The sequence below is a fragment of the Myotis nattereri genome, assembly GCF_964212035.1.
Source record: "Myotis nattereri genome assembly, chromosome: 10".
NCBI lineage: Eukaryota > Metazoa > Chordata > Mammalia > Chiroptera > Vespertilionidae > Myotis > Myotis nattereri.
In genome coordinates this window covers 34294114-34308753 of record NC_138085.1, presented here as the reverse complement: position 1 = coordinate 34308753, position 14640 = coordinate 34294114, and the positions used below count along the sequence as shown (strand labels likewise).

Here is a 14640-nt window from a genome sequence, read left to right as displayed (position 1 = left end):
TCTGGCCCCTAGCCATCCCCCTCCCCCTGTCTCCCTCCCCTCCCCCCAGAGAAGGAAGTTGTAACTGTTGCTTCTCTTTTAACACAGGTAACAATTCATTTAGGTTACTCCAGTCTGTAAAAACTGTAAATGCTATTTTATTTTTTAAACATTTACCAAAAAAAAAAAAATCAATGATTGGTACCTTTTTACACTCTCAGATTCCTGAATATGGACAGATCTTCAAAGGGAGGAAGGAGTTCTCATATGAAATTTAAGATAGACTGTCCTGAAGGTTGTGGGGTGGGGTTTTTTTTGTTGTGTTTTATTTCATTTTTGTTTTTTTAAGACACAATAAAGCTAAAATGTCAAGTCTCTGGGAGCGATCCCCTTACAGTTTCAGTCCAGGAGCGGATCAGAGCTTACACAAGGAGACCCCAGCCGGCCGCCCAGGCCTATTTGGTAGCGCACAGGTTGAGAACCAGGGGGGCAATCACACCTCGCATTCCCTCGCGGGCTGCTGGTGGCAGGTACAGGAGCCATACTCATTGATGATCACCAGGGCCCCCTCGATGTGGTTGGGTTTGTAATCAACGTAGTATTCCTGGGCAGACATGGCAGCCATCTGATGCATGGTCTGTTTCTGCTTTTGCTTCCTGCGCTGCGTGACAAAGCACTGTCTGAGCTGCCTGAGGCTCGCAGGGAAACACTTCCAGGAGACGTAGAGCACCAGGACCACGATAAGGAAGGAGAAAATGAGGGCCATGGTGCCGGTGACCACCTTGTGGATCTGCACGGCGTTCTCCGCGTGTTCGCCGCCAGGGAGAGCCACCGTGGCCGGCTCCTGCGTGCCGTCGGGCTGCCCCTCCCCGCCGTCAGTGAGCGTGGTGGCCGAGCCGGCGGGGGCGCCCAGGTCGCTGCGGTTGGTGAAGGCGGAGAGCAGGTGGTCGCTGGTGGGCTCGGCGCCGTCGTCGCACAGATGGAAGGCGTACACGGCGTCCAGGACGTCCTCGCCCTGCGCGTACTCGGGGCTGGCGCACTGCAAGTTGCCATCGTAGCGCCCCTGGAAGTTGCTGAGCCACGAGGCCAGGGCGCACACGTTGCGCCCGCAGTCCCAGAGGTTCCCGGCCAGGGTGATGCTCGTCAGTGACTTCCAGGAGTTGAGGATGCGGGGCTCGACGTAGGTGAGGCGGTTGGAGTCCAGCTGCAGGGACTGCAGGTGCGGCACCGTCTCAAACACATGGGGCTCCATGTACTCGATCTCGTTCCCAGACAGGTCCATCTTCTCCAGGTTCCAAACCCAGTCCAGCGAGCTGACCACGATGGCCACCTTGTTCCTCCGCAGGCAGAGGGAGTGCAGGGACAGGAGGCGCGGGAAGTGGGCGAAGTTCACCTTGACCAAGTCGTTGTGCTCCAGGTGCAGCTCGGTGAGCTTGAACAAGCCGGCGAAGGAGTTGCGCGCCAGGCTCTTGAGCTGATTGTATCCGATGTCCAGAAACTTGAGGCTGCGGCAGTCCTGGAAGATGCGCACGGGCACGAACTGGAGGGCGTTGGACCGCATGTGCAGCGTGGTGAGCTTCCGCAGCCCGTGGAAGAGGTCGGGCGCCAGCGCCTGCAGCTTGTTGTAGGAGAGGTCCACGCTGCGCAGGTTGGGCATGGGCCGGAAGGTGGTGTTGGCCAGTTGGGTGATCTGGTTGGAACTCAGCGTGAGTTCCTTCACTCGGCGCAGCTTCTGAAAGGCGTCCCCTTGCACCGAGCAGATGTGATTGTGATCCAGATAGAGCCACGTGAGCTGCATTAACCCCGTGAACTGGCCGGCGCGCAGCTCCGAGAGGCTGTTGTAGCGCAGGGACAAGCCCAGCAGGCCGGAGAGGTTGTGGGGCGCCTCGGTGAGGTTGAGCGCCTCGCAGTACAGCAGCCGCCCCTCGCACCGGCACAGCTGCGGGCACCCGCTGGGGGCGGCGGGCAGCATCTGAAAGCAGGCCCCCAGCAGACACCAGACCACCCCCGAGGGCCTCCTCAGCAGCCAGTGTAGACAGAGACCGAGCAGCAGGAAATCCATTAGCGAGAATCTTTCCACAGAGGCTGGAGAATGTCCATTGGAAGCGCTCGGTCAGAAATCTACATCATATTTTATTCCGAGGGAGAGGGAGCGGGGGGGAGGGGGAGAAAAGGGCAAAAAAAAAAATCAAATAAATATATTGAAATAAAGAAGGACCCCCCCTCCCCAGAGCCGCACGTTCACCTCTAAGCATGCAGAAAGCTGGGCAGCATACAAAGTTCACAGCCACGGAAAGATCAAAGGGATGGTGATGTGGTCCATGTTAGATGCTGCAGCAAAGAAAAGGGAGGGAAAAAAAAATCTTCGGGAAAGAATTTAATTAAAAAGTGTCTTACCCACCCTTTTCCAGAGAGTGACAACCTCCATTCAGCTGCTCCCTTTGTATGCAGGCTAATTATATGCAGGGCGAGAGAAGACCCCTCTGTGTATCCGAGGCAGCCCCGCTCCGCGGCCAGCGGATCTGGCAGGCGCACAATGTCTCACTTTGCTGCTCGGCTCGGCTCGGGGCCGCAAGGGCGGCTGGCGAGGCGGGGAGGCGACTTCTAGGACCCGCAAGTTTCCCAACTACGTGCCGGGGCCGGGCTTCGCCTTCCCACCGCCGTCCTTTCCCTCTGCAGTTCGGGCTGTGACGCGGCGGGGGGAAAGCACTCCAAACTCGGGGCTCGCGACTCCCCAGGATCTGACAGTCTGGTTAATGTCCGTCATTGGAAAGGACCACTGACCGGCGCCACCTCGTAGTCCGTGGAGACAGCCTGCCATTCGCGCCCCGGGCGGCTGCGGAGAGCGGGCTCGCTCATGCTTTGCGGGCGGCGGGCGGCGGGGAGGCGCGGGCGGCGGGGAGGCGCGGGGCGCGGGGCGCAGGGCGCGGGGAGCGGGGAGCGGGGAGCGGCGCCCAGGCTCCTCGCCTCCGCCAGGCGGTGTGCGGCGCGAGCTTGCACAGGCACCTACTGCTCACTGAGTGTCGTAAGCTGCTCACGATTGTGCGTCTTCCCGGAGCACCTCAGACATGGGCAGATTGAAAAGGGGTGGGCATAAAACCAACATTTCACCGAATCACGAAAGTAAGATAGGTTCTTGGATGAAATGGAAAACACTTTCACCGCATTTGCCCATATTTCACCAAAAAGGGGAGGGGGGTGGTTGGAGGTATGGGCTTGCATGGTCCACAGTAAGATATTTCAAAGTGGGAAACTGAATTATTCTGTTCTCTCCCCCCCTTTCCCTTTTTGGGATAGTCCCCCTCCCACTTTAAAGCTGCCGACGTGTAAGGGATACGTAGGGATCTGTAGAGAAATCAACATTTGGTTCTTTGCTTTAGAAAAGCAACTTGAGAGAAGAGAGAGGAAAGCAATGACTGCGGGGGCTTGGCTAAGATTCCCCCACACACACTCCCTCTCCCCCCCACCCCCACCCCCGCGTGGGCTCCGGAGTTGTGCAGTCAGCCAGGCTTCTAGGCGGCGGGTGGGGGAATGCGAGGATGCTTCCCGCGGGTTTGGGAAGCCTTCCAGGTCCCGGTGGTTGGAGACCCAGAGCGGCAGAAATGTAGGTCTATTTACAGGGAGTCTTGCCTGAGATCCCGCTGGGCTTCCCCAGTGTCCATGGATCTCCGGGGTCTGCGGTGGATTAGAGAAGGATTTTGCTGTGGCCCTGGAGGCTGCTGGTGGTGCTCACAGCGCCGGGCGGTGCACCCCGCTCCAGGAGAACGCGCTAGAGAAGGAGCGGAGAAGGGGTGGTTTAAAGTAACCATAATGGTGCCTCCTCCCTCCATGCACACATCCCTAATTGAACTTTGAGACTGTTACTAAATTGTGTCTCCTAAGTTGGAAGAGGTCTTTGCCTGATGATTTCCGTTCACAGTCATGCATAGATGGGGGTCTTACAATGAACTCTCTCTCTTTTACCAAGTAGCTGGGGTAGGGGGGTCTGCATTGCCATTGGGAGGGACCTGTTGGCCACCTTTAAGAAACAAACAAACACAACAACAATCCTCAAAGGTGGCAGAGGAACTGCTGGGAGTTGAGTATGGGCATGCTACCTTCTTCTATTTTGTAATTTTATTTTATTTGATTTTATTTTTGAGGGAGAGACAGAAAGAGAGAACAATTGATATGAGTGAGAGAGGGGATCTAGCCTGAAACCCTATGTGTCTTTGACCCTCCAGTCCATGGGCCCATGCTCTTTCCGCTGAGCCAAACCAGCTAGGGTAATCCTACCTTCTTGACAGGGATGCCCAAGGAGGCGACAGCGAGACTCAAACGTGAATCTCCAACCCCTCTCTTCGAATCTCCATCATTTGTGCCTCTCAGGAACTGAAAATAGTGGGCCTTTTCTGTACAGATGCTGACTTTCATAAGAATGAACTGGATTACTAAAGCTCCCAGGTGGGTTCAACTTTGGGCAAGTAACTGGGTTGGTCTTAGCATTCAAGCTGAAGATACTAGCCAGTGGAACCACAGTCTCCCAAGACCAGTAGCACTTTTCAGGAAAAGCCCTATGAACAGGGACATGCATCATTCCATTTTTTATTTCGAGCCCAGCCCTGGTCATTCACCTCTGAGATATATCCTTTCATTGAAAGGAAAACAAACTTGAAATGCCCTAGGAGCCCTATGTTGTCTTAGGAACCAGAAGAAACATCAGAAAACCAAACCCTTAATTTTGCACACGAGGAAACTGAGGCACAGAGTCGTCGGGCAATCCTCCAAGGTTGCGCAGTCGTTACTGGCATAGATGGGTTTGGGCTTGTCCCAAACCAAAGTGGTCTTCTTTCTTGGCCATTTTTGGTGGTTGCCATCTCCATCATGCTCGCCTCCTCTCTAACTCTGGACTGGGCACCGGCAGGTTTTGTCCTGGCACCTCCATGTTGCTGCAGAACACTTTAACAGAAAAACAGTTCCACCGTCAAGTGTTTCCACCTCTTGCCAAGACAATTATTCCTGACAGCAGGCTGGCTGATTGAGCCATAAACTCTAAAGGGCTGGGGAGGAGGGCAGGCAGGGGTAAACACTGGCCAACCATTCAGCCAGCGCTGTGAGTGCAAGCCACCCAATCCCCATGGCTGCTAGGAAGAATAGCCTCCCAATGCAGGCAGCTTGGCAACATGGTGATGGCTCCTGCCAAATGGGCAAGAACAGGTCCCACTTGGATGCCACTTGATTTGTAGATCTGGTACAGAGAGGCAGAAAAGAGTTGAGTGTTGGCAAGAAAGAAAGAGGATAAAATGAAATTGACTGCATTTATATCTGAGTTTTCTTCTAAGTATGCTACTCAAAACATAGAGGATGTGTTTAGGCTCTAATTAAGATATATAGATTGCTTTTCACATTAGTGTCCTGCAGATCATTTCATCTGGATGGGATCTTTAAACCTTTCCCACCTCTAATATGGCAAGTTTGCATCTTTCCTGCGGTTTTAAATCCCTTGGCAGAACTGTATACATTAACAGATTGAAATGAGCTTTATTGAAATTTAGCTATTCTAAGTCATCTAAGTTGCAGAATCCCAGTTTATTATGTATTTAAAGCATACCAGCACTGATTAAATCAATGCAAATTAGGTTAAATAAGAACAACATGAATCAAGTGTTTCAGCGAAGTTGAGTCGAGAAACGACAGCTTTTGAGTCACCACAGCAAGCTGATATGGCTGTTTTTCACGAGTTTTAATTTCATGCTTTTTAGGGTCCAACACACAAAAAAGTTTTTTTTAAAAAAAGAAAAGAACTCAACTGAAGTTCTCGTTTTCCTCATGTTTGATCTTGCATTTTTTTTTTTTTTTAACGTGTGAGAATCTGATTCAGGTTACAATGTACTTGTTGAGTGTTCTTAATCAGGCTCCTCTCTTGAACTAACTATAGGTTTCTGTCTGCAAATGTCTTTCCTTCAGTGTTAGAGGCTGATGAGAGATGCATAAGCTTTGAGACTACCTTTTCTATTTTTCATGTTTGTGTGGGGAAGGAGCTTGAGCTAGTCTTGAGAACCACCATAGTAGTTAGACTTTAAGAAAACCACCCCAAGCCATTAGGCCAACATATGACTGGGGACTGGGGTAAGAAAGAATAAGAATCTTGAAAATGTGGATTTAGCAAATAGAAAAGGACTCTGGAGTACACGAAGTGTGAATTGATTGCCAAAACAGGATCTTGGAATTAAGAGGAAGTAGAAGAGCAAGCTAATGCAGCTGGAGAGGCCAGACTCATCGCTTGGGGGAAGGGGTAGTGATTTATTCCTCCTCTTCTAAAACTCAGACATTCACCTTTGTGTAATAAACCCGCCTGCTTTTCCTTGGTACTTGATGTTGGGGTAGGGGAGGTAGGGAAGGGTGGTCACATACAATCCCTTTTGGATATGTCTTACCTCTCCCATTTTATCTCGATTGTAGGCCACCTCCAAGTGGTTCATTTTAGTCAAAATAGTTTATGAACCAAGCGGTGCAAGGGAAAAAAGTCTGAAATGAGCATGCATTCTGGAGATGGGCTTTCCATTTCTTGTCTTGGAAAGTGTTCAAGGCAAGAGCAATCAAGTGGTGATTCTAATGTTCTGTCCTTGCTTGCACCAGTGTGGACCATGATCTCTATGCTGCTATCTTTAATTTTTAGCGGAAGCGAATCATGGCTTTTCTTTAAAAGGAAACACTTAGAGCAGCGGTTCTCAACCTGTGGGTCGCGACCCCTTTGGCGGTCGAAGGACCCTTTCACAGGGGTCACCTAAGACCATCCTGCATATCAGATATTTACATTACGATTCATAACAGTAGCAACATTACAGTTAGGAAGTAGCAACAAAAATAATTTTATGGTTGGGTCACAACATGAGGAGCTGTATTGAAAGAGCCAGAAGGTTGAGAACCACTGGTTTAGAGGAAGGGGAGGTGGGTGGGAGTCATAATTTAAAAGGAGAGAATGTCCCTGCTTGGGTGGCTTCGTGGTTGAGCATTAACCTATGAACCAGGCATCACAGTTCGACTTCCAGTCAGGGCACATGCCTGGGTTCAATGCTCAATCTCCAGTAGTGGGCATGCAGGAGGCAGCCAATTAATGATGCTCATCATTGCTGTTTCTATCTCTTCCTTTCCTCGCTGAAATCAAGAAAAATATCTTTCTTAAAATAATAAATAAATAATAAATAAAAGAGATCATGAATTCTGTTGTTTCTGTGAGCACATAGCATACAGTTGGCATTTCTAGAGTGCCTCTGAAGATGTGTGTGGGGCGGATGGGTGAGGGCCCCAAGGCTTCTCTCAGGAGATCTGCTTAGGAGAAACATATTCAAAAGGAATGTTCATCATTCTTATTAAACTCGATCCTCCTCTTAAAATGAGTTATTAATGTGGATAGCACTGAGGAAGCACCTATCACGTGCGATGCCTGATGTGAGTAATGGGAGTGAACCAAAGAAATGCAAAGACTCAATGCTTTCCTCCAGGAACTGTAGGAAAGTGAATTAGACCCGGAGGGCCTTTGCTGATAACTCTGATTTATGTATTGCTCACTGCTTGAGAGTCAATGTCTCTAGAACATACAAATGAGAGAAGCTGACAGACCAGTGAGATGGGATCAGTGTTAAAGGGCTTCTTCCTTCAAGTAAGTAAAATTTAGCAGATAGTTTTAAGGACTTAAGATGCAGGTGCAAGTGACAGGGTGGGGATGGACATTGTGAAGGGACACATACAAGTATGGGAACTGGAATGGGTTCTATTATGATGTATAGATTAATTTCCTTGTACTGGGTGGGAAGAGGAGAAGATAGGAACAAATGAAATCTCTGTGTTGGGGAGAAGAAGGAAGTTGGTTAAGGCCTTCCAATGGTGTACTAAAATTTTAGTTTCATATATTCTTCTAGTCTAGTCTGTAAGGATCAACACCTTAGAGTTATCTTTCATCCTTGTGATAAAAACCTGGGTTAGTTCATGAGGCCTCTCCTGCTCCCCTGGGCGTCTCTCTACAAGATCCCTCTGCACTGCCTTGTGCTCTGATCATGTCTTATACCTACTGCTATCTGTACTCTCTCCATCATCGCTACCCATCATCCCAGCTAGCCCTCAAGGTTGAGGTCGAATAACCTCTGTGACTTCTTAACCGGTCCTTACATAAAGCGATCTCTCAGTTTTCTCAGCTCCATTAGCAGCTTACCTTTACCGGTCATGTTCCCGGTCTTGTTCACTTCCCGTGAGTGGGATAGTCATTTCTACTTACGGTGTTTCAGGGCTCCATGGACAGTAAACATCTTGGAGACTAGAAGTAAAAAGGTCTCAAGTTGGATTCCTGCTTTGCCATTTTCTATCAGTTTGATCTTATAGAAGTGACTCTATTACCAGTGAAAAAGGGCCAAGGATAGCTGTCTGAAAGGGATCCTGGGGGAATTCAATGAGATCAGGTGTATTAGTGTCGTGTGACTCAAAAGTATGAGCCTGTGCCTAGCAGCCCTGGAACATGGTAGAAACACAGAATCTTGGACCCACTGCCTGAAATCTTCTTTTACCATGACCTCAGGTTAAACTTGAACTCTGGGAAGCATTCTATTGAAGTACTCACAAACTCTAACATGTAAAGGGTTACCTGGGTATCACTGATTCCCTGGTTTTATAATTGAGAAATTGAAGGGCCAGAAACATTGAATGGTTGTTCACAATTGGTGGTAGAATTTGGACAAAACCTCCACACCTTTTGAACCTTGTTCTCTCTCCTATTGGAGTTCAAACATAGAATGGGAAGTCTGTATCTGTCACACTACCGAGCGCTTAGTAGAGCTCTTAATAAATTGGTTTTCTCACCGGTACAGCAGGAAGTGTAGAGCCCTTGTGTGTGCGTCTTCCGGCTCATGTTACTCCTCGCTTTTCTTATCACTGCCAGTTTGTATCTATTTCTCATGGACATTCTAGTTTTCCTTTTTTTAAATAGAAAAATGAAAAAATTTTAAGTGCAGATTATGTCTCCTAAAACTCACCCCCCCCCCAGAGAAAAAATAGTTTAGAATTTGTCTATTTCACATATATTTTTCTAAAAATCTGATAACGTTATACATATTTCTTTGTAACTGTGTTTTTCACTCTTGATATTCTCCCATATCAAGAATGCAAGTTGATAGGATCACCTTCCATGGCTGCAAACCATTCTACTTTATGTACTTTATTCATCCTCTCTTATTAACCAATTAGGTTGTTTCTGTTTTTCATCTGTATATATAAAAGCCTAAGCGACCAAATGACTGGTTGACTGATCGCTATGATGCACACTGACCACCAGGGGGCAAATGTTCAATGCGGAAGCTGCCCCCTGGTGGTCAGTGCACTCCCACTGCCAACCTCCCGGGGCCGCTGCCCCACCCTCATCTGGCAGGCCCGATGGCTCTAATTGGGGCAGCCAACCTCCCATGGTCCCAACCCGCCCCCGTCACTGGCCAGGCCAGGGGACCCCATCTGTGCACGAATTTGTGCACCAGGCCTCTAGTCTATTATAAAATGGCTATGATGAACATCCTGATACATAATGCTGCTTTAGACTGAGCATTTGTGCCCCCTCCCCACAAATTCATATGTTGAAACTTAATCCCCAATGCGATGGTATTTTGAGGTGGAGCCTGTGGGAGGTTATTAGGTCATGAGCGTGGAGCCCTCAAGAATGGTTTTAATGTCCTTATAAAAGAGACCCCAGAAAGCTCTCTTGCTCCTTCTGCCATGTGAGGACACAGTGAAAAGAAGTCTATCTATGATAGGAAGCAGGTCCTCAGCAGACACAAAAGCTGCAGGTGCTTTGAGTTTAGACTTCCCAGCCTTCAAATCTGTGAGAAATAAATGTTTATTATTTAACCACTGGTCTATAGTAGTTTCTTACACCAGTCTGGTTGGACCAGGACATATACCTTTGCATTTGGGCAAATGTGTCCTTAAATTTTAATTCCAGAAGGGGAATTGTGTTACTATCTGTGTGTGTGTTTGTCTGTGTGTGTGTGTGTGTGTATTATATATATTATTGATTTCATAGAGGAAGGGAGAGAGAGAGAGAGATAGAAACATCAATGATGAAAGAATCATTAATTGGCTGCCTCCTGCACACCACCTATTGAGGATGGAGCCCGCAACCTGGTCATGTGCCCTGACCAGAGATCAACCATGACCTTCTGGTTCATAGGTCCATGCTCAACCATTGAGCCATACCGGCTGGGCAGGATGGGACTTTTAATACAGAAGCCATATTGCCCTCCTGAAAGGTTGCACGTGTTTCACCCTCAGTAGCTCTCCTTCGCTTGGCTGGGGCACGTAGGGAGAGCCACCCTGCCTTCCCATTCTCCTTTCCTCACTCCTTCCTTCATAGGCAGTTAGGCAGTTCCCACTTAAGATGGTTGGCCTTTGGGGTCTTCAGTGTTTCTTCTGGGAGTTCATGCACATTTCATTCCTGCATCTTAGTTGGTGTCATGCCAGCCATATTAAACAAAAATAGTGTAATGTGGTGTTAAGATGTTCTGTGGAGGTCCGCATGTTTAAATACATGTGTGAAATGCACAGACTCTGCTCTGTTCTTTGAGATTCACAGTGTTCTGTTTAGCTCAGTCACAAGAAATGTTGTTTTTCATGGTTTCGCCCACTTATTTGGAAAACCTATTAACACCAAACTAATGTGCCAGGACAACCTTGGAAGCATTTATTTAACTGCAGTCCACGGGTACATTTGACCTTAAATTGGCTTCTCACCATGCCAAGGAGTAATTCCAAGGTTTGGACTTCAAGCATTGTAGCCAAACGCTGGTGCAAGAACCTGGTTTTTGTTTCTCCCTTTATGTTTTTTTTTTTTTCTTTTTGGTCAGATCTCCAGAATTTATGAGGATAGCTGGACAACCATAGTTCTTCTGCTTGGTGTTAGAAAGTCTCACCTCCACAACCCAGCCACAAATAATTGGACCACTTTAATTCTGTAATATATTCTGTCTCTGATACATCTTGACATTTAATTAACTTGTTTTATAGAATTTTCCAGATGTTGCTAATTCTGTCCTTACAGATAAAAGGAAACTCCCTAAGGACAGACTTGTTATTTTTCTACTTTTAGGGCCCTCTATTATCTATCTCTAAAGGTGTGGAAGAAGATCAGATATGAGAGACTGTATACAAAGAGCATAGGAATTGTCACATAGCACTGGTAAACATACCCACTCTCTTCGTAGTGCTGTGTGGCTCTGTTCTGGGATCAAAGAGATTCTTGTTGGATTGAGTTTATTAACTAGTTGGAGTTCTTGCCTAATCGATAACCTAGAGCCATGGTCGGCAAACCGCGGCTTGAGAACCACATGCGGCTCTTTGGCCCCTTGAGTGTGGCTCTTCCACAAAATACCATGTGTGGGCACGCATGTACAATGCGATTGAAACTTCGTGGCCCATGCGTAGAAGTTAGTATTTTGTGGAAGAGCCAGTATTTTGTGGAAGAGCCACACTCAAGGGGCCAAAGAGCCACATGTGGCTCATGAGTCACGGTTTACTGAGCCGCAGTTTGCTGACCACTGACCTAGAGAATCTGAGCTAAATATATGAAGTTTCTATATTACACTGACAGATAGGCACAACGTATTAACCCTGGAAGCTCCAACCTTCTGAAGTCACACAAGTTAATGACATTTATATGTGGTCTCATTTCACAGATTCATTTTGTGTAGGGAATCTACCACCATCCATAAGCAATGAGCCTTCTGTGGTGAATTAACCTGCCCAGTTAGGTGCATTTTCCTCTTTATTAAAATCATCTCCCATTCTCTGGAGCCACTTCTTCATCTCCCAAGACATCTTGAGAAAAATTTACAGTTATTTTACGTAAGTGTCTATTGCTTTTCTTACTTGTTTTTGTTAGTGTTAACTCAGATGGAGGTTTAGCTGATGAGAAAGAGTTGGATAAAATGTAGTTCCTGCCTTTAGTGTTTCCAGATATGGAGTGGAAGTGATTGGTAACAAAGCTATATGGTTCCTGCTGTGCCATAAATGTAAACAAAGATGCGGTTAGAGAGCTGTCTTTAGCAGATTGAGCAAGGTCAGTCAGAAGAGTTGGAAAAAAGGAGGAGGAGTTGACCAGATGGATGGATGAAGGCCGTTCTGACAGTAGGCAAAGTGTATGAAAATACAGACTTTGCTTAGGATATGTGAAACAGGTGTGAGAAGGAGAAGAGGGAGGCAAAATGAGACTGGAGTGTTCGATTAGAGCCATATTGGGAAGACTTTCAACCTGGATTATGGTTTCCAAAATGTGGGTGCGAGGCATATAATTCTCATGATAAACTTGAATATAAAGGACAGGGAAGAAGATACTGAAAGCACGGAGAACAATTAGGAAACTACCACATCTGCCCAAGTGTGAGACGGACTATATTAACATTTGAGATACAGGGCAGGTCATGTACAATAATAGTTTTGTGGTGGGATTGACACTCTTTTAAATGGCACTTCAAAAAAATAAATTAAGATGATTTTAATATAATGGGTTGATCTGGATGAGGTTATAGCCAACTGTAACATTTAGAGCTAAGAGTAAGCAGATGAAGATAAGGATAGAGGTTACAGCTGGACATACAGATCATAGACTCTCTGGAACATGCTTGGTGGTGTTATTGTGGTGGCAGTAGATGCACATCTTAGAGAGAAAGATTAGAATACAGCTGATATACAATCAGGAGTCTTCTCGGTCCATGAAGGTCATGTGGACGTGGGAAACAGTGGACAATAGAAAGTGGTAGGGCCTGTGCTACCTACAAAGTGCATGTTTTCATTGAAGGCTTTCAGTTTCTAGTTTTTAAGAATCCTATTCTTTTAGGACGTAACTGATACTACAGACTCTATTCAGCTTGTGGAATACCAGTTTGCAAAGCCTCTTTTAGTGATGATTTTCAACAGGGAAGATTTAGGAGCGGGCAGAAGAGATAGAGGTGACTTCAGGTAGAAGGACAGTATAAAACAATTGAAAAGCCCTGCCCTAGTCCACAGTTAGCAGCCTTTAATATATGGGCATGACCATGAGACTCTCACTCATTCATATGTATTTCATGTGGCTGAGAACCAGAAAAAAATATGGTTGAGAATGACAGGTTGTGAGAGCAGCCCAGAGGGCCAGGGATCGCAAACACAGGAGGAGAGTGCCCAACAAGGAGGAAAGCTGTGAAGGAAATGTGCACCAACGGTGCTGTCCTTAAGGACTGTGTGTTGATGGCTGGCTGACGTCAAGTGCATCTTTCCCCCAAGAGGGTTTGTCCTTGGCATCTCATATCAGTGTAAGATTATTCCTTTGTGGACAGGCCTTGCATTACCTCAAACATGAATGAAGGCAATAACTGGAAATCATGCCTTTCAGAATGAAATTCTGTATTTGCATTTTAGCAGGAGAATCTGAAACATTGAATAAGGTACTGAAAAGAACTTTTGAAATGTCTGACACTATATTAGGCTCAAAATTGTCCTGCTGTTTACAAGCTGTGTGACCTGGGCACATGACTTAACTTTGAAACAGAAATATTCAGCACAATAAAGTAAGAGATAGAAATAAATTTAATTAGAAAAATATGTCAAATTCCATTGCAATAGCTACTTATATCAACTTCTATTATATAAAGCCAAAATTATTCCACATAAATTGAAGACAGGAAGGTAAAAGAATCATAAGCAGAAAAGGTATTATGGCCCAGCTGGTGTGGCTCAGTGGTTGAGCATCCACCTATGAACCAGGAGGTCATGGTTTGATTCCCGGTCAGGGCACATGCCTGGGTTGTAGGCTCGATCCCCGGTGTGGGACATTCAGGAGGCAGCCAGTCGATGATTATCTCTCATCATTGATGTGTCTATCTCTCTCTCCCTCTCCCTTCCTCTCTGAAATCAATAAAAATATATATATTTTTTAATAAAGGCTGTTATGTGTCTCTAAGAAAACTCCTATTGCTCTTTCTTTAAGTGTCATTTTCTGCTTTAGAGGCCGAAGAAGCAAACAAAGAAAAAGTGGTGGTTAAAACAACAATCACTGTATTTAGTTCATGGTTCTGTGTATTGTCTCCAGCGATGCTCTGTCTGGGCCAGCTCGACTGTGCTCCCTCCAATGTCTGCGGCCAGCTGGAGAGTTACTGGAGACTGGACAAGCCAGGGTGGCTTCACTCACAGGGATGGCAAGTGGCAGGCTGTTGGCTAGGGCCTGACTGACGACTGACTGTAGGCTTGCATGTGGTCATGCATCCTCCAGCCAGCTAGCTCGGGTGCATTTGTGTAATGATTACAGGGATGCAAGAGCTGTAAGGCGGAGCAAGTTCCAGTGCACAAGTCTCACCTTCTGGCAAATCCTTGTTGCCTATTGGCCAAAGCAAACACCATGGGCAACCTGACTCTTAGGAGTGGAGACATAGGCGCCATCTCTGGATAGGGAGAATTTATGGTCGTTTTGCTGGTTAAGTAAAGTAGTAGTGGCTTCATGTTACTATAACTATAAGTACTAGATGCTCTTAAGTGTGTGTTTTCACATTTCTCAAGCCATATGACCCAAAAATATGGCCCATAAACACCATGGAGCAGCAGCATGGAAGGATAACTTGCTCTTTGGAGATAACCAGAGCTTGTTAGAAATGTAGGCTCTCAGACTCCATCCCA

The 14640-nt window shown here is 46.8% G+C and overlaps 2 protein-coding genes across 5 annotated transcripts in view; one reads left to right on the top strand and one right to left on the bottom strand.

Moving 5' to 3' along the window:
• The window catches only part of CTNNA2 (catenin alpha 2), a 1107789-nt gene that overhangs the window by 748194 nt on the left and 344955 nt on the right, over positions 1-14640 (top strand). The gene's annotated exons all lie outside the window — the stretch shown is intronic.
• LRRTM1 (leucine rich repeat transmembrane neuronal 1) lies at positions 122-3004 on the bottom strand. Of its 2 annotated transcripts, none has more exons than XM_081100683.1 (2): positions 2381-3004; positions 122-2100 (listed from the first exon to the last, which is right to left on the bottom strand). In XM_081100683.1, the coding sequence occupies exon 2, from the start codon at positions 2039-2041 to the stop codon at positions 473-475; it is 1569 nt and encodes a 522-aa protein (XP_080956809.1). In that variant the 5' UTR covers positions 2042-2100; positions 2381-3004; the 3' UTR covers positions 122-472. The 2 variants fall into 2 exon arrangements, with proteins under 2 accessions (XP_080956809.1, XP_080956808.1); XM_081100682.1 differs by having other exon boundaries at positions 2225-3001.